This window comes from Felis catus, chromosome B1 (assembly GCF_018350175.1).
Source record: "Felis catus isolate Fca126 chromosome B1, F.catus_Fca126_mat1.0, whole genome shotgun sequence".
Lineage (NCBI taxonomy): Eukaryota > Metazoa > Chordata > Mammalia > Carnivora > Felidae > Felis > Felis catus.
In genome coordinates this window covers 21,401,426-21,425,560 of record NC_058371.1, presented here as the reverse complement: position 1 = coordinate 21,425,560, position 24,135 = coordinate 21,401,426, and the positions used below count along the sequence as shown (strand labels likewise).

Genomic DNA, 24,135 nt, shown 5'->3' with positions numbered 1-24,135 from the left:
AAATGCTCTGATAGCTGCGTTCACAACTGGCATTGCAGAATATGAAGAACGGTGAAAGCCACGTTAATAATTTAACATTATTAATTTTTATTTACTGAACGTGACAGAAATAGCACACAGAAAACATCATGACAAGTTGAGCGAGAGAGAGCATGGAAAAAAAAAAAAAACTTAGGCTTTACCTTAGTTTTTTCCTGGCTTTTTTTTTTTTTTTTTTAACAAAAAGCTCTGCATTTTCATTTTGCAGAAGGGTCCAAAATTTACGCAGCCATTCTTGCCGTGGTTTGTGGAAATTTGGGCCAGTGTGCAAAGGCATCTGTGGGTTGGGTGGGATATAGGGTGGTAAGAAACAAATGAAGAAAAAGCAATAGTTTATGCTATTTGCAAGTGGATATTGATTGTCTCAAAATTCCAATGGGAAAAATGATTTTCCATTAGGAAAAAAGGGCAGGAGAAAAGCCATCAGGATGGTAAGCGGCCTGCTCATGCCCTCACAGCGTTGGGCAACACGGGGTGTTACGCTCTGGGAGAAGTGGCACCCAGCGAGCTGCGGCGAACCGTCTGAAGGGATTCCTCACATTTCAGCAACACAACTTAGGGACTCTCCTTAACAACCAAATTCCAAATGGCTGCAATCTCAAAAGGTACAAAGTCGGAGCGCCTGGGTGGCTCAGTCGGTCAAGTGACCGACTCTTGATTTCGGCTCAGGTCATGATCTCACGGTTCATGGGAGCCCGCTGGGGATTCTCTCTCCCTCTCTCTCTGCCTCTTCCACCCCCCCCCCAAATAAATACATAAACTTTAAGAAAAAGGTACAAAGTGAAGCTTATAAAGCCGGCAGAATGTAAATTTATAAAGAACAAATAAGAGCGAGATGTTATCAACTTGGTTTGTCTTTAATTTACCCAGTGCTGGAAAGAATACTGGCCACCTCGCTATTCAATACTAAGTAGACACATCATGATGTTCAAACACAGAAGAATAAGGAACAATAATTTAAGTCACTTGAGATGGTTTTCACATCCTAAACTTCAGTGATTACTACTGTCACGCAATGTCTTGCTAGAGAGGCGTTTTCATTCAAGATGAATATGTATAGTTGACCAGGGCTTTTAAAAAGCAATTGTCTGAGGCTCTCTGTACTTGAGATTCTGCTACTGGTTTCTCATTAAGGTGATTCATGAAATTTTTCAATTAGATTCCTATGTATTTTTAAAAACCAATTTGGTTTCTACCTTTCAGCTAAATGAATGAGTCAGTGCATCATGCAGACAGGTGTGGACTTGCATATTTATCAGGTTAAATGATCCTTGGATAGAACAGAGACAAGGGCAAGGACTTAAAAGAGAACCCAAGAAGATATAACTTTTTCAAAAGAGACTAATTGGGAAATATCCATAAACAGGTGAAAAACATTTAGCCCATCCATTCAAAATAGTGTGGTTAAGCATGGGTCTCGAGCCAGACTCCCAGGTTCAAATCCTGACTCTGTCACCACCTACCTTTGTAGTCAAGCAAGGTTCTTCCACTTTCCATGCCTTTTTCACATGTGGGACAAGACAATGACAGCGGCGGAGTCCCATGGCTGTTGTGAGAATTAGAGGGGAAATGGCCTGTACAGCTTTGAATTTAACAAACACTTAATAAATGTTGGTTATTATTACTCCTAAAAAACACCCCTAACTCATTTACAGTTAGCTTATTTGTAGCATGTTCATAAACTTGACCTTGAAGATGAACACAGAGGTAAAAATCCATGGGCTATTGAAAAGTATAAAGCGGTGCTCATTATCAAAGGGAATTAAAAATAGTGAAAAGAAAATATATTTTTAAGAATGAAAACAAAATGATATTGCCAAATGCCTTAAACCTACCATATAGGTTGAAGGCATCCTACTTTAATTGTTGTCGTCACCTTCATGTATTGAAGTTTCTTGGTTTTCAGACACCTACTTAACTTTACTGAATATTCTATGCTATGCATATGAAATATATAATCCATGTGCCTAGGACTATTTCTGTCTACTAGTTTTCTTTTTTCCTAAAAACAGAGAAAAGGATTGCCTATGGCAAAAAAAAAAAGAGAGAGAGAATTCTGTCTTCCTGTCAGCTCCTTCTGCTCCCATCACCAGGATTCCGAATTATATATTCACATAATTTGCATTTTCCCACTCTTAGTTTAAAAAAAAATCAAGTCAAAAGCTAAAACCTGTTCCTTTTTATAGCAGCAAATTGCTTCTATTGCTCAAAACTAATTTAAAATAAAATCTAGTCACCCTGAAAAACATACGTGTGTGTGTGTATATATATTTTTTAATTTGGCTTCAGATCACTAGTCACTCATATTCCCACATAACACCTTTTTTAAATGTAATGTTTTCCTGGAAGAAGTGGGAATACAGCTTTATTCTTGTTGCAAAGCATTGCTCAATCCTGTGGTTAGCATCGTGCGTGTGATCTGGTAGATAACTAATATATCTTTGTTGAAAGAATAAGTGGATAAATGTATGAATGAATGAATGAATGAATGAGCAAAGTAAAACATATCAAGCCTGAAAAGCAAATATAGTCTTTGCCTGGCTTTTACTTTACTCCTAAACACATTTCCTAACCATGTCTCTGCCTTCTAACATTAAAACTAATAAAGACAAGTACTCATGTACTTGAGGGTTCCCCAGTAAAATACATGTCCCGACACCTAAGGTGCTTCAGCCTCAATGAGATGACTTTGTTTTCTGTGACAGTAAGTTAAGATTATAACTAACATATATTCGTCAAATATATTATGCATATAAAATGCTCAAAGGTACAGTGCCCAGCATATATATGTCAGGCACTGTGCTAAGCACATTATGTACACAATCCCATTAACATCTTCCACATCCCTATAAGATAGTAGATAATATTCTATTCTGAAGCTTATATCTGAGGCTTAAAGAAGTTAAGTAATTCCCCCAGCAGGTGTACAACCAAGATCCAGACCCTTGTCTAGTTCCTACACTGATCTCTTTGCTGCTGTGACAAACTGCTTACTGTGATGAAAGAACACGAGGGAGTGGACAGAGGTGACCTCTAACTCCTGGAGCTGGTGCCAGTGACAGGCTGTGGTTTGGTGGGAAAGTTAGGACTCTGGGCTAGTATCAGAACAGACTGGAAAGAGGCTGGGGCAACAAGCCATGGGAAAAAGATAGAATATTAAGGCAAAAAACAGTGAGAATGGAAGACTGAAATATTGGCCTCTAGCTAGAGTCATATAATTTATCCTTCAAACCAAGACCCTTGAGAGTGAAAGGGGATTCTAGTTATAATTGTAGTAGGACAACACTACAAACTGGGACTGTCCTGAGTAAACTAGGAAATATGGACACCTTTCCTGTGTCCTTCTCTTGCTATTTTTTCTTTTATTCCTTCTTTTAGTCCTCTCTTCTTTTATCTTCCTCTTTACTTTCCCTCTGTGTCTCACTGGCTTTTTCCCTGTACCTCAAGGGGCAATCATTTGCCACGATTATCTGAGATCGGGAAGTTCGCTAAGTGCCTCATATTTGAACTTATTTGACAAATGCTACAAAAGAATATTTCCCCTTGTGCTATATTAGTTATCTATTGCTGCCAGGCAGAGTACCCAAAATGCAGAATCCTAAGAAAACATTTAATATCTCACACAGTTCCTGAGAGTGGGGAATTCGGGAGCAGCTTAGCTGGGTGATCCAGCCCCAGGGTCTCTCACGAGGTTGCCATCAAGCTGTGAGCTGGGACTAGGCATCTGAAGGCATGGCTGCAACTGGAGGATTGACTTCCAGGAAAGCTCACGCACATGGCTCTCTTGGAGGACTCTTGTTTCTTGCCACGTGGACCACTCCGTTCAGCTGCTCATGCCATGGCAGCTAACTTCTCCCAGAATAACCGAGAAAGAGGCACAGTGGCTTGCACAACCTAGTTGTACAAGTTTCCCTCTCTCACTTCTACTTTATTCTAGTCATTAGAAAGGAGTCATTAAGTCCACAGACACTCGCATGAAGGGGGGGGATTGGACTCTACCTCTTGAGGGGATACATTTAAAAATACCATAGTCCATCCTCTGTCCACAAATTACTTACATTCTTCCTACATGTAAAATATACGCACTCTTCATAAGGTCCACAAAATCTGATGCGTCAGCTCAAACTCCAGAATCTCATCATCTAAGTTAGTTTCTGGTATGGATGAGGCTCCTTGGGTACAGTCCTTCAGCAGAGCTTCTCTCAACCTGAAGATGTGTGAAGAACAGAGACAAGTTACCTGCCCCTGCCACACACACACACACACACACACACACACCCAGTATACAATGGTGGAACAGAGACAGGATAACCATTTAAACAAGACATTCTTGTTTAAAAGGGGGAAGCTGGGAAGAATAAAGGAGTCAGTGGTTTGTAGCCTTGCTGAAAGGCTGGAAGGTCCTTCGTTAAGATTCAGTCTTCTTCCTGCCCAGGAATGATTTCTCTATGTCTCTGGGCTGCTCTCTGGGCTCTTGGTTCTGCCATCTTAGTCATCCCTCCTTTTTCACGGAATGTAATATACATGTACAGCTGTGTGATTTCCTCCAAGGTGTCCAACTTAAAGCAATTTGGAAGTCCAAAGGACCCTTTTCACTACTACTATCTCTGTCTCCAGTAGTGTTTCTATCAATAGATTTCTCTTTAAAACGTTATGGCTCTCCTATGTATCTTATTGGCTTCTCTCTATCCAAATCCAATACTCATGAATGTCTTGGAGATAAGACCTTCTCTACCTTGGACATCTGCTGAGACACTGTGGGCATGGCTGAAGCCAGAGTAGCCATTTCCAAGAAGGCTCGCTCTCATGGCTGTTCACTGGAGGCTTTGTCCCCTGCTACACGGGTCTCTCCATAGGGCTGATCTGAGAGAGAGGAGAACGTCATGGTGACTTTTTAACCTAGGTTTTGAAGTTTTCTACCATCAATTCTGCTTTATTCTATTTGTTATAAGTGAGTCCAGTCTATACTCAAGAGGAGAATTAGCTTCCACTTCCTGAAGGGAGGAATATCAAAGAATTTGTGGACGTATTTAAAGTTCCTACAGCTGCATAATTTTTCAAAGTTGACTTTTTCATTTCATTTCATCTCTGGGAATCTATCCAAAGAAAATAACAAAATATAAGGGAAATAGTATGTGAGCTGGGTAAGCTATTTATGTTATGTTATACCAGTGAGAACTTAGAAAACATACCTAAATATTCAGCAACAGAGGAATGCTTTGATGAATTATAGTATTTCTACAGAATAGAATACTGCGGAACTGTTTAAAATCATTCTGAGGCCCATGGAGTAATATGAAAAATACTTGTGATAAATTTATGAAAGAACACAAAATTGTATGTTGGAAAAATATGCACCAAAGAGAGACCGGATGAGAACATACTAAAATAACAATAATGGTTGTGGTAGTTGGTGATATCATGGGAGATTTCTGTCTTTCTCTGTCTCCAAATTTTCTGTTATGTATTTTTTGGTAATGTATAAGTCTATGATTTTTTATTTTGCAAGAGGCAATTAAACATAATACTGACTTTCTAAATGAGAATTCAGTGGGCATTTGTGTCCTTTTTTTATGCAGCAAAAAATAGACCACTCAGATTGATAGACAGTCTTGCAAAGTGTCATATCAGTGGTGGAAGAGGTAGGGAAGAGAACATACTCAAGAGTGGTAACTGAGAAGAATCTACTAAAAGGAAACAACAGAGTAGAGTCAAGCACCCCAGGGAGTTGGGTACTAGCCCTGCCCCAGGTCTGATGAGACAAAGAGTGGGGGTAGCTTTAGTCACAGAAGCTGTGATCTTCATACATCTGGGAAGTGAAGCAAACACTAACCCCCCCCTCCTTTATTCTCTGGCCCTCTCCATCACCTGCCTGCCTCCGACTGATTGAGCCAACAAGAATCCAGAGTTTGAAGGAGTCCCTTGATTATAAATCTTAAAAGGTGAGCCACCCATAACACAAAGAAGGGTAGAGAATGGAACTGAAAGGGCAAACGGAAATACCCAGCATGGGAGATTATTTAAAGTAGCTGGACGATGCCCTGCTTTGGTGAGAAGATCCCAAAGATCTTGCATAAAATTTATGCTTTTGTACTAAAAATGGACTTCGAAGTTCGAGGAATATACATTATGCTATCCAATTGTTCAAATGAACATGTCCAGATACCACACGGGTTATGAATAGTTTCACTTCTGGACACAAACAGACGGCCCACATCGTAGGTCATGGCATCCAAATCAATTCTTGAATCTGGAAGCAAGTACATGTCTTGAACAGGTTTTATGTGCGTTTACACAGTATACAAACCACTGGGATATTTTTGATGATGTACACACCAGTGAACCTCCTAATAAAGTTATCCCCATCCAAAAAACAGCTGTAAACGTGGACATTTTCTTTAGCTGTATTGTAAACTTCATTAAGGCAGGTTCTTTGTTGTGTTTGGTGTGGTTTTTTGGCTCACCATGTATCATCACCTGTCACAATACCTCAAACTCAGGAACTCATCAAACTTTAAAGAGTGGATGAATGACTGGATTTATTAAAGGACTTTCACGTGTTGCTTTTCCATCTTTTTTGTTGAGAAAACAAGAAATATCCTTAAGAAAGGTCGAAGAATTTCAGTAACTTGCTTAAGATCAAACAGCTAGTAAGTGGCAAAACTGGAATTCGCACCCAGATTTTTTGGTGCAACCGCCTGAAGCTAACGGAACTCTTTAACCCAGGTACTTCCGTTATATTTCTAATATCTGGCCTGAGATATGACCACACGCATGCAATGCAAACATGATAAAACTTCATCTTTTCTTCGATGTCTCTGGAAATAAACTTAACGTTCTTCCAAATGAGGATATTTCATTATATAGTTTAACATAAATGTACTCTTTTTCTATGCAAATGGACAGTATGGTAAAATAATCCTACATGCCACTATCTGTTTTTTTTTTAATTTTTTTTAACGTTTTATTTATTTTTGAGACAGAGAGAGACAGAGCATGAACGGGGGAGGGGCAGAGAGAGAGGGAGACAGAATCGGAAGCAGGCTCCAGGCTCTGAGCCACCAGCCCAGAGCCCGACTCGGGGCTCGAACTCACCGACCGCGAGATCGTGGCTGAAGTCGGACGCCTAACCGACTGCGCCGCCCAGGCGCCGCTCCACTATCTGTTTAAGATAGAAACTTCTGGGGGTGCCTGGGTGGCTCAGTCAGTTAAGCATCAGATGGCGGCTCACATCATGGTCTTATGGGCCATGAGTTCGAGCCCCATGTCAGGCTCTGTGCTGACAGCTCGGAGCCTGGAGCCTGCTTCAGATGCTGTGTCTCCCTCTCTCTCTGCCCCTCCTCTGCTCACACTCTGTCTCTGTCTCTCCCTCTCTCAAAAAATAAATAATAAACATAAAAAATAAAGATAGAAGCTTCTGTACTATTCTTTAGTCTAATGATGGTTGTCTTGAAGGTGGTAGTGTCTCCGGGGAGAGGATGGTTTCGTCAGAATGTCTAGGAGCGTTGGTCCTGGCATGTAGGGAGCAATGGGACCAGGGATGCTGAATGAGCCGCAGTGCTCAGGACAGTCCCGCGCAATGAATAAACTGTCTTGCCCAAAATGCCAACAGCATCTCAGTCCCTAAGTGATTCTTCCACTTTTGCTAGGTTAGATCTTCTACCTGACTATATTTCCTATCCCAGGCATATTTAATATTCTTTAAATAGAATCTAGCAATGGCATTTTACTGGTTCCCCTGTGACCTTTAACTTCCGGGGCTTCGCTTCTTAAATTAAACTAGCGACGTGTGGAGTTTTAAAGACACCAAGGCGGTTCCTTTATACTCTATACTCACAGCGGACAGCAAACAACAGCAGGCTGGGAGTCAGGCGGCCTGGGTTCTTGACTCAGGTTCTCGGATAGCACAGCATGACCTTGGGCAAGTTGTCTGATCTCTTTACTGCTTCTGCTTTTTCATCGAAAACACAGAGGACAAGGAAGTGACTTTTCAAAGCTGCACCCCTAACACTGAGTGAGCAGCAAACCTAAACGACACCAAACCGGACCAGAGTGTGAAGCGTTATACATGAAGGTGTAACTCAGATAAAATCTCCAAAGAAAACCTCACAGATGCCCTAAGTTACCTATGTGGAATGGTGATGTGTAGGCATCTCCAAAGGAGAAAGAAGTAACCATTTCCACCTTTCTAACTCTGTGATCTTTTATGCACGTTACTTAGAAACAACATCTTCTCAGAAGTCACAGTTGATGGCAGTGGAGGCAGCCAGAGCCGTTTTCTTCCTCGGTGACTGCAGTCGAGTGGAGACTGGAGGTCATGAAGAGGGATTCTGAAAATCAAGATCTCGGAAGTTCAAAAATGGATTCGGGCCCTGCTATGGTGTATGATGAGCCTAGTGGGGGTTATGAACCTGTCCATCCCTTGGGCCTTCTCCCAGATTCCCTTTCTGCAGACTCCAAAATCTAGGAAATCTGCTCTTTCCTATTCAGATCCCTCTGGCTTTTCCTAGAATCTTTCCCCTCCTCTCCATCCCCTTTGCCATGGTCCCAGGTCAGGATTTCATTTTCTTGAAAGGGGTCGAGAACAAGGGTTTCTAATCTTTTCTGTATTTCCACTTTATCCACTATAGTGCTTTCAGAATTATGTCTCTAATGTAAATTTAGCATCTTGTTCTCCTATCAAAGAGCTAGTAAGTGGCAGAACTGGAATTCATACCCAGAGTTTGTTCTCTTGTTTTAAATTATTCGAAAGCTCTCTAGTGGCTATTAGGAAAAATTCAAATTCTGAATAGCATACAAGACCTTTTTTTTTTTTTAATTTGACAGAGAAAGTTGTGTGTGTGTGTGTGTGTGTGTGTGTGTGTTAGCAGGAGAGAGGGGCAGAAGGAGAGAGAAAGAGAAAATCTTAAGCAGGCTCCTCACTCAGAATGGAGCCCAACACAGGGCTCAATCCCATGACCCTGGGATCCTGACCTGAGGCGAAATCAAGAGTTGGACACTCAACTTGCTGAGCCATCCAAGCATCCCAATATCTTTTTCTTTTCTTTTTTTTAATGTTTTATTTATTTTTTGAGAGAGAGAGAGAGAGAGAGAGAGAGAGAGCGAGCACAAGCTGGGGAGGGGAAGAAAGAGAGGGGGACAGAGGATCTGAAGCTGACAGGGTAAGAGCAGTGAGCCTGGTGCAGGACTCAAACTCACACACCATGGGATCACGATTGAACCCAAGTCGGACGCTCAAGCAATTTAGCCACCCCCCCGCCCCGGGTGCCCTCTTTTTCTTTTGTCTTAATGAGATGACACCTACTTTATCTTTGACTGTTCCTCTACTCTAAGCTCCCTTCTGTTGGTCAGTGGCCTGTCTGGTCTTAGATTATTCCTCATCCTTCTTCTGTTTTGCTTTATGCTCAGGGCACTGTTCTGCAAACCAAGGTTCTCCAGGCTCCCTTGCCATCTGGCTTGTAACTAAATTTCGTGTTTCTCTCTCCCCCTCATTCTCTCTCTCTCTTCTCCCTCCCTCCACTGTGCCTCCAGCAGTGGCTACATCACCTCAGTGGCCCCCAGTATTTACCAGGCGACCCATCATCGTGGGCCGTATTACCACCACCTTCCCCTTGTTCTGGGGAGCAAGTGACCTCCTGCGGTTGCCAATCTTGTGTTTGTCTCACTTCACCATGGTTGCTCTTTCAGTCTTCTAACATTTTTTAAATTTAATTTCCCATATTAAGTTCCTCCCACTGAACTACCTGGTGTGGGTTTTGCTTTTCTGGCTGGATCATGACTAATCTATTCCCTTCCTTTCTAGCTCCCAAAATAGGCCTCTCAAGAGAAGAAGGCATTCCCTGTGCGAGAAAACCATCCCTTCCATTTCTCTGTGATGCAAACTCTTCCTTATCCTTTCCACTTTAGCACAAATTCCGTTTTTGTTACTCTTCTAGGCACATTCCAGGCACGATGTGCTTGGCACAGTACTAAATGTACAGTTAGATCATTATTGAAAGTATTTGTACATTGGTCTCACATTGGTCCATAAGCTCCAAGGGGCACCTGGGTGGCTCAGTTGGTTGAGCGTCCGACTTTGGCTCAGGTCATAATCTTGCGGTCCTTGAGTTCGAGCCCCACATCAGGCTCTGTGCTGACAGCTCAGAGCCTGGAATGTGCCTCGGATTCTGTGTCTCCCTCTTTCTCTGCCCCTCCCCCACTCATGCTCTCTCTCTGTCTCTCAAAAATAAACCTTAACCCATAAGCTCCTTGAAGCTAGAGACCATGTTATTTAGTTTAAATATCCCCAGTACCTGAGCATACAGTAGGCAATCTATAAACATTTGTTAAATAGTACACTACACGAATTTTGAAAAGTTCACGGCTGATATTTAAGCAGCTTCAACAGTTTCATGATATTTAAATTTTGTAAACATATCGGAAACTCCAGCTATTTTCTAAGGGTTGTAGTTATAACTGACCTTTTTATAAAGAAAATTAATTAGTACTTTCAGCCAAACCAGATATTTTATTCCAGTGTTGGAGGAAGTGCTTGCTATATTTAACAAAATAATGGAAAATTGATGTTTATAACATTAGTTTAAGTCACTGGAATCTGTATTCAAATATGTGTAGTTTATTGTATCTGAGATGCTTCGAATTAAAGAATAATTATAAATCCCTATAGGTCACTGTCTTTACCACTGGAAAAGTTTCATTATCACATCATATATAAATAAAGTCCAATTTAACTTATCTATCTATTAAAAATATTTCTATCCATTAAAAATATTCAAGGGAGGGGCGCCCGGGTGGTGCTGTCGGTTAAGCGTCCGACTTCAGCCAGGTCACGATCTCGCGGTCCGTGAGTTCGAGCCCCGCGTCAGGCTCTGGGCTGATGGCTCGGAGCCTGGAGCCTGTTTCCGATTCTGTGTCTCCCTCTCTCTCTGCCCTTCCCCCGTTCATGCTCTGTCTCTCTCTGTCCCAAAAATAAATAAAATTTAAAAAAAGTTGAAAAAAAAATATTCAAGGGAATGCTTAAAAGAATGAACATTTGTTATTCAAGCTTATTATTTGGCTCAAAGCATAAAATCCAAGATCTCTGATCATTTGGACTTCGAACCCTCAACCACTATTTTGAGTGTTTGAGAAACAAAAACTTACATCACTTCATATTCCAGATATAAAGGTCATTGATATTCCACCACGAAGCTAGCATTTCATAGCATGATCCATTATCAAAGAGACTGACATGTGAGCAAACAGAGAAAAATGTTATCAACCAGTGAAATAATCCAAAGAAATTCAGAATATGGAGTGTCTAAGTATCCTTGAAAATAATTGTAGACTCAAAGATCCTGAGGCATAAGGCATAATTTACACTGGATAAATTCTAGCTGTTGGAAGAACCCCTGATGATCAAAATTTTTCTACTACAAATCTGAGCCAACATGCCTTTTTTTGTTAAATGTCATCATTAAATATTTATTAGTCATTTTCCCTGTTCTTTTCATAGCCCAAAAAAAACCTGGTTAATTTTTTTCCTTTCCACAATTATAAACCACACTCCGAGCTTGATCTTCAAGTTACATTGAAAGTCTTTGCACAACACCTGAAAATGCTTCTCAGTAGTAAACATTAAATATTTTTTAAATTAATATTTATTTATTTACTTATTTATTTATGGAGAAGAGGGTGTCTTGAACCAGAGCTAATGTGGGTTTGTACAGACCACTGGGCAAGACACATTAAATCTACCCTACAGCTTGACAAAGACAGAGCTGAATATAGGCAATTCTTTGAGCAACCCAATGATTATCTGCTCAACCAACAAAAGACAAAGGGTCCTGATGCCCAGTGGATGAAGACAGACAGGTTGGAGTTTTCCTTAGTGTGGAAGCTATATCTTCAAGCACCCTTGGCTGAAAAGCTAAATCCAAGATTCAGTTTTTTGTATAGGAATTTGAGTACAGTGTTCTGATAAGTTTCTCCCTGCATATCTCTTGAAAGCAATCATTTGTATACAAGCTTCAGATTGAAGAATATCTAGTGTTACCTCTTCCCCCTCTGTTATGATCCTTCTGGCTCCTTGTCTTTAAATTTACATCTTCAATGAAAGAAAGCTCCTAGGGGTGCCTGGATGGCTCAGTTGGTTAATTAAGCATCCGACTTCAGCTCAGGTCATGATGCCCCAGCTCCTGGGTTCCAGCCCCACCTCGGGCTCTGTGTTGACAGCTCGGAGCCTGGAGCCTGCTTCAGATTCTGTGTCTCCCTCTCTCTCTGCCCTTCCCCCACTTGTGCATGGTCTCTCTCTCTCTCTCTCTAAAAATAAATACTAAAAGAATTTTTTTTAAAAAAAGAAAGAAAGCTCCTAATATTGTGAGCCTAAAAATGTTTTCAACTTTTGCTACCCTTCATTTTTTGTTTCTTTAATTAGAGAGGGAACTTTTTTGTTTGCTGCATTTATAAATCTAAAGCCCGACTCATGAATATTCAGACAAGATAAAATGTCTAATCAGTTCTATCCAGTGGAACTTCCTTTGATGAAGGAAATGTTCTAGACCTTCACTGTCCAGTACAGTTGCTGCTAGATACATATGACTACAGGCACTTGAAACGTGGCTACTATGACTGAGAAAATAGAATTTTTAATTTTTATTTTATTTAAATTAATTTAAGTTTGAAGAGCTACATATGGCTAGCAGCTACTTATTGGACAGTGCAGGTCTAGCCACTATGACTTGAAAGGCACCAAGGAGGTTCCTCTGTCCCCACTTCCTGTATCCCTAATTTCTCATAGTGCCTCAGCGACCGCGAGCTGAAACTGATCCTTTAAGAAACAGGATACAGAATAAAATTAAAACTATGATCCCGTCAACACTCCTGGTTGCAAACACAAGTCAGTGCCAGTTGACTCACACACACACACGAAAATATTTTTGCGCGTCTACGGACCCCCCCCCCCCCCCACGCAGAATCAACAGGAAGCCTGAAGAATGAAGCTTGAGTTAGCAGAGATGAATCTGATGCGTGGCCAAGATCCTGCCATCAAGAACAGTCTGCGGAGGATGCCATTACTTGCCCTGATGGCACTGGACACTTGCCAGCACAATGCGGGACTCTGTTGCCCTTGGTCTGCTAGCCACTGACCTTTCAACTCCACAATGGCCACATCAAGTAATGTCTAATTGAAGTTTTGTCTTTGTGTCACTCCTTAAAGATGCTGCCAGCCCATGAGGTGCAAACGTCTGCCTACCTTTTGGATTCACAGACACTGCCTTCTTCCCATTTGGGGGCAAGGGAGGGAGGTTAGTGTAGGCCACAGCATTCACTTAAGTGAAAAGTTTTGATCTATTTCTAAAAAAAATTAACCCTAGCACAAACTGTAAAGAAGTGTAAGTAAGCATGATCAAAATGACTTCGCTATGCAGAAAAATGTTCTCTTATTTCTTTTCAATTTTCCAAATATTCCTTTTTTAGTAATTAATCATTAGCCACCAAAGTATCACATACATTGTGGAATTAAAATATAATTAGTTACAATTGTGCATTGAAGTTAAATTCGTAATTGATAATTGCCTTGGTGAAGCTAAGGGTCGCTGCTATTGAAATCTCTGAAAAATTCCGAGCCGCACGGCTTGGTGTGCGCCTGCCATCTAGTGTTGAGACAGGTGAATACCGCCATAGAGATCCTAGAGCGCTTGAAAGGCCAAGTTTGCCAGTTTTTCCCGCTTCACAGTTTCCCCAATGTGTTGACCCAATCAACCACCTATTTCTTAAGCCTTTGCAGTTATCTTTCATCATACTCCATTCCATTTCGTGCTAACTGCAAACTGTCGATCTCTGGGAGCCAAAGTGTCTCTTGGCACTACTTTGTCACCGCATTCCCTGAGCCAGGTTCCCTTTCTAAAATGGCTTTTATTTTACCTGTGTCCGGAAACAACACGTGGTTTGGGCAGGTCACCATTCTCCCACAGGGAGTATCTTGGCCACTATTATAAAAGTGCTAATGAACACTAGCGTCACTGATGTCACGGACTGATAACTTACAAAAGGGTTTAAGTTTAGTTTAAGAAAGTAATGAAAGAGGATCATCAATATTTTCGCTGACCACTCTAAGAAGGATGGGAGAATCCTAAGTAAAGGAATGCATCCAGATCTCAACTTCATTCCTTTCTGTCCTTGTAAATTTTGGAGGCAGTATTTATCACGTACCATATCCTAATAGCAATATCAATACAATCCATTTCTCACATACCTGAGAGTAATCAAATCGACTTGACACTTCAACGATGCAATGTTTCCCTCCGAGAACACTTCTGGAAGCAAAGAGAAACTATCAAGCCAGTGACCTAATAACGTTGCTGGTGCGTGGTTTTGCTCAAAAGATGACCTAAGGTAGGTCATACCTAAGGTAGAGGATAGACAGCATGAATGGTGGTCCAAGACTCAGGATGGGTCCATGGCTCCCCAGGCTCGGTTGCCATGTTATTCTTGATTCACACTCTGAAAGGAAGTAAGTGAACATTTTAATCTGGCTCTGGAAGAAGGAGGAAGATTTGGAGTCTTAACAATGATAGTAAAATAGATTTGAGACTGGGGACTACAGAATCGGGGGTGGGGGAGTGGTTCAAAGTACTTGACTGGAGACAGAAGAGGAAAATCAAGTTTCCTCTGTGGGAACAGGGTCTGATAATAGAGATTTTGAAATTTTGGAGGTGAATGACTTTGATAAACGACTGAGTGGGCGGAGCGTCTAGGCAGAGGCCTGGTAAGGGTGGAATTATCATTCTTAGGGTCTGGCTAGGCCTGGTAAGGAAGCCTTTCTCCTCTTCTTGTGTGCCCCCTTTGGCTTCCTGCTTGCCTGGCCATTCCCTTTCCGTTAGTGTTGCCCTCTCCTTCTTTAGCTGTAGCTGACTCTCTTTTTCATAAATGGCCATAGCAGTTTTATCAAAATTATCACATGAAATTCACAATTTGATGTAATGATTGAATATCTAAAATTTGTGAGTTGAACCTTCTGTACTTCTAGTGAAAGAGTCTCTAGTGAAGTTTCTTAATTGTCTATGACCTTCAAATTGTCTTCCTGTTGATGCACAGCCTTAAATAAGGCAAAAAAAAAAATCAAAGTCTCTCTATTCTGAAATTAAAGCTTTACCTCCACTCTTACTAGATCCTAACATCTAGAGATTGGGTACTCAACCCAAAAGCTTACGTTTGTGAATGCATGCTTATGCCTGCCTAATTAGAGCCTAGGCAGAGATAAGTCTTGTCATCGTGTGACTTTGGAGATGATTATTCCTGGGCTACATTCTTTTTTTTTTTTTTTAAGATAAGAGTGATATCCTTGAAGAACCCAGTAATAGTAGTATTCTTAAAATGGCTAAAAGTAGGTTGGGATTATTCCGCAAATATTTATTACAAATGAGAACACTTAACATTTTAGATACGTAATAACAACGTAGACTCCTTCAAAGATGTTACACCTACACGTTCCTCCAAAGGGATAAAAGATATGTCAACTGTGTGATCCTATTCCATTTTGGACCTCCAGACCCTGGTAAAACGATTAGGAGAGGAACCGCATCTGCCAGCTAATCAGGTTCAATTTGTACTTTATTCTACTGCTCCCATATGGGAAGTGTGACTTTGCATTTCATTCCTTAGGAATCATCGGTGACCTTCTTCCATCACAGATTTGCTAGTCTTGGTGGGGTGGAGTCCACGAAGGAGTCTTTGACATTAATAATGAGGCAAACGGCATTAAAATTGGCCCTCAGCACGCTGCTGCTAATGCCACACACGCAGGCAATCAGGGAGGATGGCAGGCGGGGGCGGCGGCTGTTGAGTCCCTTTTTACCGTCTTGCTGCCCAAATGCGGCTACTCACTTCACTGGTAGGGACTTTATTTTTTGTCTTTAGATTCTTCTGGTGGGAGCATAGGGTTGCTATTCATGGGAAAAGTTAAAGATTCCAGGGCAGTTATGTTTTCATACTAATCTACCCTACAGGGTACCGAATAAAGGGTATTAGGTGCTGCAACAAAATAAAATGATTCACTGGGACAGAAATGTTCTCATTTCAATTATTTAAAATCCCACAGAAACTTGACTGGCGTTTTCTCTGCATTTTTGAATAGAAGTGTGAAGAGATGTGTGTGTGTGTGTGTGTCTGAGTGTGTGTGAGATATAGTAGCTATTTCAGGAGAGAGTAGCTTGCTTTTTTAATCAACAGAAAAATAATCGCAAAGGCAGAACTGCTGAAATTTCTTTGACTGAATTTATGCCATTCAGAACCCTTTTTTTTTTTCATTCCATATGGTTGCTGTGTGGCTTAAATACATACATTCTTTAATGTTAAGTAAAATTGTGCACACTAGACCTGGTCATTATGTATATAATTCAGATACAGTGCATTTATTGAGGTGTCTCCCTTTGGAATCGGTGCGTTCAGAATCAGAGGAAGGCTAAAAAGCAAACAATCTCAAAAGCATTCATTCGTGTTTTAGGGCTTTGGTCTCACTGCCTTTAGAATTCCCTCCACGATTTTCAGCAACCACTCCAGACCCAGCTACATGCTAAATTTAGAATTGCCGCCACAAAAGAAGGCATGGTAGTGAAGAATGGGCTGGGGGGGGAAAGGGTCCACGGAAGAACCCCGGGACTCCGGTGTCAGGCGGCGGTGGGCATGGTGATGCATAATCACCAAGTAACGTGACAAAAGAGTTCAGATGCCCAGAGCAAGTCATCTGTGATTCTAACTCCGGTGATCTCTGGATGCACAACCACAGGGCTTCTTCCTCATTCCACGGTCCCCTTGCACGCCAGCAGACAGCCCCGCAACCCTTCCGAGGGGTGCATCGCGGCCCCCCTTCGTCCCCCCAAAACCGTGTGGCAAAGTACGCTTCGTCGCCCCCCAAAACGACAATTCAGCAGGTCTGGACAATCGGCCCCGCCCTTGCTGCCCTCTGCCTGTTTACCTGGACCCACAAGTTGAAGCGAGAATTTTCCACGCCCGGGAGGGACCCTTGCCTCAGCAACTGAAGGCGTTCTAGTGGCGCGTCTATCCGGGTGGGCCACTGGCTCCCTACCTGCCTCGGCAGGTGAGGGGTCCCGTGCGCCCAAGGCCAGCTTCCCGGGTCGGTTCTGTCACCCTCCCCTCCCCCGCGCGCGTGTCTGCGCGAAGTGTGGCCGCCGCAGCTCCCGGACGGAGCCCGGAGTTGCGGGCGCCAGCGGGGGCTGGGGGGGCTCCCTCGCCCCTCGCCCGACGCCCGCAGCCAGTGCCGCCGACCCGAGCCGTGGCGCCCGCCTCCTCCTCTCTACCCCGAAGCCAGGCTCCAAGGGGGAGGCGGAAGGGCCGAGATGGGCTCCTTCACTCCCTCCGCGGGCGCCCCTGGTGGGGGGGGGGGCAGCGGCGAGGGGGCGCGGGGCCGCGAGGGGCCCCGGGGCGCAGGGGTGGCCGCCCGAGGGCGCAGCGGGCCCGGCGGGAGGAGGCAGCCGGGGGATGGAGGGGCGGGGACGGGCGGGGGCGGGGCGGAGACTCCCGCCTCCTCCTTCCGATCCTCCCCCTCCTCGCCCTCCCCCCGCCCCTCCTCCTCCTCCTCCACCTCCTCCTCCTCCTCGCCCTCCTCTCGCTGCCTCCGCCTCCACCCGGGCTGAGGAGCCGGGAGTCCGCGGCGCTGGCTCGGGGCTGCGGGATGGGGACTTAGCGCCACGGCGGCGGCAGTGGCCGCAGCGCAACCGGCCGCCGCCCCCGGGCCCGTCCCGCCGGGAGCGCGGGGCGCGGCCAGCCCGCCCCGGAGCCAGGCCCGCGGGCGGCGGCGGCGGCGGAGCTGGGCAGGTGGATGCGGCTGGAAGATGGCGCCCTCGGGCCCGGGCAGCGTCAGGCGGCGGTGCCGGCGGGTGCTCTACTGGATCCCGGTGGTGTTCATCAGCCTGCTGCTCGGCTGGTCCTACTACGCCTACGCCATCCAGCTGTGCATAGGTGAGTGCGCGCCGCGCCCGCACGGACCCCCGCCGCCCCCGGCCCACCCCGCGGGTCCCCGGAGGGAGGGCGCCGACCTGTGGGCGGCCTCCTCGCGCGCCCTCCGCCCGCAACGCGGCCACCTCGACCGTCCCGGGACGCCGGGACCCCGACGCACCCAGCGGCGCTGACACTCTCCGCACCCCGAGACCCCCGTGCGCCCCCGCGCCCCCCACCCCGGCGCTGCCACGGCGGCCAAAGCCAGCCTCCGGGCAGCCTCGCTCCGCTCCCGCTCCCCTCGCCTCCCCCTTACAACTCCGGTTACGGTGTCACCTCTACTCCGCAGCCGAGCCGCCCCTCCGCCTTCCGCTAGCCGCGGCCACCCCAGCCACACCCCCCTACCTCGGCGGGACCGCACCGGGGAGAACGGCGGTGCCCGCTGCCAGCAGCCTCCGCCGAGAGGTGAGGCCCGCGGAGGCTGCGCTGGAGGCTGGAGGGCTCCAGGCTGGGCCCAGGATTCGGGCTGCGCCAGACCCGCGCGGGGGATGGTGGCCTCGGCCTCGGGTGTCAGAGCTGTCCTTTCCTGGTTGTCCTTAATCCACTTTAAAAAAAATTTTTTTTTTGTGACAGCTCTCAGGGGCTTTTGGGTGTTTGTTTTTGTCGTTTGTTTTTGCTTTTATGATTTGGGGATTGCCAGTTGTACACTTTCTAGTCCTCAGGAGGCTGAAGGCGGGCGAGCCATCAGAAAGTATTCTCCAAGACGTGTGCAATACGCAAGACCGTAGTTTAGACGTTACAGTCGTAGCCGTGAGCGGGCTTCTGCCTTCAGAGGTTTGGGAAAGCTGGTCTGTGCTATCAGAAAAGGTATTAAAAGAGGATGACCTTTCTGCCGGGGACTTGTGAATGCTTTTTTGTGTTTGTCGTTTCACCAGAGAAAGTGCCTACGTTTTTGTCATACAGAGCTCTAGCTTCTGGTGGGACAAGGAGAAAGGTTAAATAGTGGCCTGTTTAACTCGACCTTATCAACTTAAAGCATTTCAGAACTTTCAAGACTCATAGAATCTTGTCTGAAGCCATCTTACCTCAAAATGTTGCTCCTTGTAAGAAATAGGTGTCACGATAGTATACCAAAATAATGACTGACACAACTTTTAAGAGAATTGAGACTAACTGCCCATTTCGTATAGTTTTTAAATGTGATACTATTATGTATTGAGTGTGAAAACGATTTCAGTACAAAAGCAGTGAATCTTTTTTTTAAAAGGGTTGAGTAGTAAAAAAAAGTTTGTTTGTTTTTTTAAAGGAGGGTCCGGGGTGGCTCAGTTGGTTTAGTGTCTAACTTTGGCTCAGATCATGATCTCCCAGTTTGTGGGTTGGAGCCCCGCGTCGGGCTCTGTGCTGACAGCTCAGAGCCTGGAGCCTGCTTCAAATTCTGTGTCTCCCTCTCTCTCTGCCCCTCCCCTGCTCATGCTCTGTCTCCCTCTCCTTCAAAAATAAATAAACATGTAAGAAACAACAGCAACAAAAAACAGGCGCGTGTTTCCCTCCATCGTCACATGAAGCTAAGAAGCTTAGCCTGATCCACTGTGTCCTGTCCATCAGCAGGAAGCCTATGAAGGCAGGCAGAGCTTTTCTCCCCTTGCAGCTACCTCTGTCCTGGCTCAAGTGCTACGTGGGAAGTCTTACCTAGATAGGTAATAGGTAATAGGGGAAGAATAGATGAAAAAGTCATGGTTATATTGGGATCAGATTTTTATATATACTTTCTGATAGTTTAAGGTAAATCTAAAATGTCCATGAAATCTATATCACCATGGTAGTAAGTGAAAATTTGACTAAGAGGGGGAATCCCTCTTTTTAAACTGCCTACAGGACATGGCCTGTGATTATTTCCCAGGTGATCCAAAGTGAAGTTTCCTATCATCGCTCGTCACTGCCTGTCTGCCCGAGTACGATGCCTGTCATGTTGAAAGCAATCAATAAACGGTCTTGAATAAACAAAGAAATGATGCCGAGGCCATATCTCTGAGGTTGTCAGAAAGTAGTTTTTATATTTTTGTTACTATAGAAACAAAAATAGTAATCATAGGAGAGTCTGCATTGTGGAGTCTAGAAGGCAGAACAAATTGAAGGTGAATTTCCTTCTAGAAACTATGGCAGCTTAGGAGTGGTAAGCTCTAATAGCTTGGATAGACAGCCTTGGTTGAGTGGGAAGTTGAAATTAACTGTACAGTTCCTTTAGAGGCACTGGGAGGGGTGGCGACTGGTGAGACAGACACACAAAACCAGCCTCCTCTCCTTTCCATAAACAAAGCAAGTGGGAATTCCAGCCTTCCTCACCCCCATCCCCGGGTATTAATCACATGTCAGACTGCCCTGCCCTTTGTGGGTTCTTCTCCTGTGGGAAGTTGATATTTACAATCAGATTTTCCAAATTTCACCTAGAAAACATTGGCCAGGGTTGGGACCAGAGGGGGGTGGTAACTGGAAACCAGAGTAGGCAACAGAATAGAATAATATAAACCGGCTGATTTACCCTAGTCCCCCTTTTACATCTGCTGTCAGCTGAGGATGACCCTGAATATAAATTACTCTGTGCCCTTTGCTGAATGAACTGCAATTTAGGAGTAGTGCTTATCTTGGTATCCTTGGAAACCGGAGATAATGATTCTCATTACACTTAGTTTCTATATTTAACAATGTGAATGTGTGTGGCTCTCTAGGCACTTGTTCAGTTAGCGTGATGTTTGTATTTTATAAAATTAAAGTCCTATCTCTTCTTGGAATATGCACATATAAAGTACATAGGATGTATTTATATTGTATGAGTCAAGGGTTCTCAGTAAGTTTCCTTCCTATTCTGCCAAAGAAAACATCAAGGAGGTCTGCTAATACTTGTGAACAGTCGGAACGTGTTGATATAGTTTGTTGATTAGGATCTTTTATTCACAGTATTGCTTCCTCTTTCCTTCGCTCTCTTTCCTACTGTTCTCTCCACCTCGGCTTCTTTTGTGTCTATTCTGTATTTTGATCCCTTTGGTTTTAGTTAGCTCATCTTCCATAAAGTAAGACAGGTACCAAGGGTAAAATGTAGGATGCGGAATTGGAATAAGGGTGGTCCGCAGCCTCAGCCCTGCGTGGTTCCACGGACGTACCGGACATGCTTTGTATGTTTTACAAAACCATTTTGGCAGTTATTGCGTTAACTTCGCTTGTTGAGGAGGGTAACAGAAATTTTCCCTTTTAAGTGCAAACATGCAAAAGTGGTTTTAACTATCTTTCTACCTTTTTGTTACAATTGCGAACTTACAGAAAAGCTTCAGGAAGAGTACGAGAAACTTCCACATACCCTCTTTTAGCCATCCTGGTTTCCATTTTTCTAAAATGTATTACTTCCCTGCTGTCACTTCAGGCAGGTGCCATGAAACATTTATTATTCAGTTGTGTACTCATGGTTCTGAGTTTGCTTATGGCTTTACTTAAGTCATTTGAAGCAATCATGAAGCTTGAATAGCTTAGAGATTATCTAGGCCAACCCCCTCCCTCCGGCATCTGTAGGTGAAGGTAAATGTTTGAGCTCTGTGTCCTTTCTCCAAATTAACCAATGAAGGTGTCAGCTGTGACTTCAGCCGCCCTGGTACGAATGTTAAAATGTCTCGCTTTCCCTTCAACCCCCCCACCAGATCTCTCTAGAGTTATTTAGCAACTCTGTTAAACTTTGTTGTCATTTAATAAGAGTTAACACAGCTGAAAGTGAGCCAACAGCCTTTACAAAATGGTTTCAGATTTTTAGAATGATGTATAGTTTGGGCCAGATAGTTACAACTGCTCAACTCTGCTGTTGCAGCAAAAAGGCAGCCTCAGACAATACCTTCACAAGTGGGTATGACTGTTCCAATGAAAGTTTGTTTACAAAAATAGTTGGCTGGCTAGACTTGGCCCTTAGGCAGGAGATTGCTTAGTCTGGAGTTTGTTAAGAAGTGAGCCCATTAGAATATTGGGGGCTTACTCACTGTTTTGCAAGTCTTGATTAATAAGCAATCCTCAGAAATGATTGCATTCTCTTATATTCCACAGTGATTATTGAAGATGTACAAGAATCAGATGAATTAGTCTGCATACTTAGAGATCAGTGTGAGAGATACACAATCATGTTTTCCTTCTTTTAAACAAACATCCTTAAGGAGAGAATATATAAAATCTAATACTTGGATACTCTTAAGCTATGGTCGACCATTAATTCGAGGTCGTTGCAAGCTCAAGGATGGAGACTGAACGGGGATCTAAATTACCTTCCATCATGAGTTGAATTTGAGCCACACAGAGATAGAAGCGTGGTCTTGTTTTTGGTAAACTATCATTTGAAAAAAATTACAGGACACTAAAGCTTTTTTTTGAAAAAACTACAGGTAGATGATCTTGTGAATACAAGTGTTACCATCTATAATTACTAAAATAGCTTTAAAGGACACAGAGGGTACATCTGTAGAAAACTGATGTAAATATTTAATGCATAAATCACTCAGAAACTGTTTCTCATTGACAATAATGACGCAGTAGTATCAGGTGTGTGACTTCTTGGGCGTCTCAAATCATTTGAAGATTTTAAATTATAGGAAAGAGGGATTAAAAACTCAACATTTCTTCAAATCTAAAATCAAATATGTATGTTCCAAATTCTTGACCGGTGCTACCATTTGACTTTCATGTAAATGGTCCCTGGGAAGGTAGGAGAAAAGAAGACTCTGCTTAATGCCTTCTTGGTTCCACTTAGTGTGTCAGAAAATTCTTTTTCTTTTGATGTATTCAGTGACGCAGCATTACTGCTTGCTATTAAATCTTGTTAGAGAGAACATGTCTTGTATGATAGAGACAACAGTCATCGCGGTGATTAGCATGTAGAGGTGCTCCATAATTGTTGGATGAATTGATCTCTTTGTGATTTTTCATAAGCCTTATTCTATCCATTTTTAATGTGTAAACACACAATTGCATAATGTAAATGAGTCAAAGAATAGGATTCAGCAGTAAAAAGTCAGTTTAAACTAAGGCTTGTTGTAGAAAGTTTACTGTTGAGTGCTTACTGAGAATGTCACCCATGCCGTTAAATTAAATACGTGCTCCAGTGTTTCCAGTAATTAAACAAAAGCTAAAGGGATGCTTTCTTAAATCACGGCAATTAATCGTCTCTAGAGATGGAACATTTCCGCAACATTAGACAGAAGTCAGCGTCAGAGGGGTTTGAGTAGGGTTCATTCAAAGGCATTATTGAATCGTGTTATGTGCCAGGCCCTTTCCCCTATGGAGGTGATTTAGAGGAAAACTTAATGGAGATCTTTTCCTAATAGCTAGGAAAAAAAGTACCTCGGGGCAGGGCTGGGGAACCCTGAACCCTTCTGTCTGGCTTGGGCAGAAGGAGAGGGGTTATTCCCTTTCAGAATGCCACCCCCCTAGCCAAGAGGTAGGAAAGCAGAAATGGAAAACAAAATTCCCTGCTCTTGTGAGCCTATGAATTGGTTGCTGGGCCAGCATGAACGAATAATCAATAAAGTAGGTAAAAAAAAGAGCTGATGGAGAGCATTCGGTAGTAATGAATTTCTAATTATATTATGAATCTGACCACATGTAAATATCGCAGAGTAGAATTACGACCAGCAGTTCCTGCTCCTGCTGTGAACTATGTGGCTCTTTCAGCTCCGTCCTTTCCTACCTGATGCCTGGGCAGCTTTTACTGTGCTCCCAGCTCAGGGCATGTGATGTGGTGGATGAACCTGAGGAAGCAGAGAACTTCCTGAAAACAACTCCTTTCCATTGACGGAAAGACTGTAGAAACTAGCTTAGAAAATAGGCAAAACCCAAGAACAGGTGGGTGAAGCGAAGCTGACATCGTACCAGAGGAATGGCCTTTTGTGGGAGCCGCCGTCCCGGTGGCTGGCCCTCAAGGAGTGCAGGAACTACCACCACCGCTCCCTAGGACTCTGTAAAGATGATTCCAGGAGCATCGGCTGGCTGAGCTGAGGTTGTTGTGCCTGTGTCCCGGGCAGCAGGGTTCAGCAAGAGCAGGTGTTTGATCTTTCTGGCTTCCATGGTAGGAAGACATGCCAGGAAGACCAAAAAAAAAAAAAAAAAAAAAAAAAAAAAGTCACATATCCCAGA

The 24,135-nt window shown here is 43.7% G+C and overlaps 1 protein-coding gene and 1 long non-coding RNA gene across 5 annotated transcripts in view; one reads left to right on the top strand and one right to left on the bottom strand.

Moving 5' to 3' along the window:
- Nucleotides 1-134: 134 nt before the first annotated feature.
- Nucleotides 135-17,402, bottom strand: LOC109499340. 4 transcript variants are annotated; one of them, XR_002741627.2, is made up of 7 exons: nucleotides 16,997-17,402; nucleotides 14,427-14,523; nucleotides 14,276-14,336; nucleotides 4,775-4,902; nucleotides 4,098-4,246; nucleotides 1,503-1,585; nucleotides 135-316 (listed from the first exon to the last, which is right to left on the bottom strand). It is a non-coding gene; the product is annotated as an uncharacterized LOC109499340 (long non-coding RNA). The 4 variants fall into 4 exon arrangements; XR_002741630.2 differs by having other exon boundaries at nucleotides 4,126-4,246; XR_006596335.1 differs by having other exon boundaries at nucleotides 1,503-4,246.
- A 238-nt stretch (nucleotides 17,403-17,640) lies between these two features.
- Nucleotides 17,641-24,135, top strand: part of ZDHHC2 (zinc finger DHHC-type palmitoyltransferase 2) — a 69,173-nt gene continuing 62,678 nt past the window's right edge. Inside the window, exon 1 of the mRNA XM_023252406.2 lies at nucleotides 17,641-18,000. Coding sequence (XP_023108174.1) covers nucleotides 17,874-18,000 — 127 coding nt within the window. The 5' untranslated portion in view covers nucleotides 17,641-17,873. The remainder of the gene's footprint in view (nucleotides 18,001-24,135) is intronic.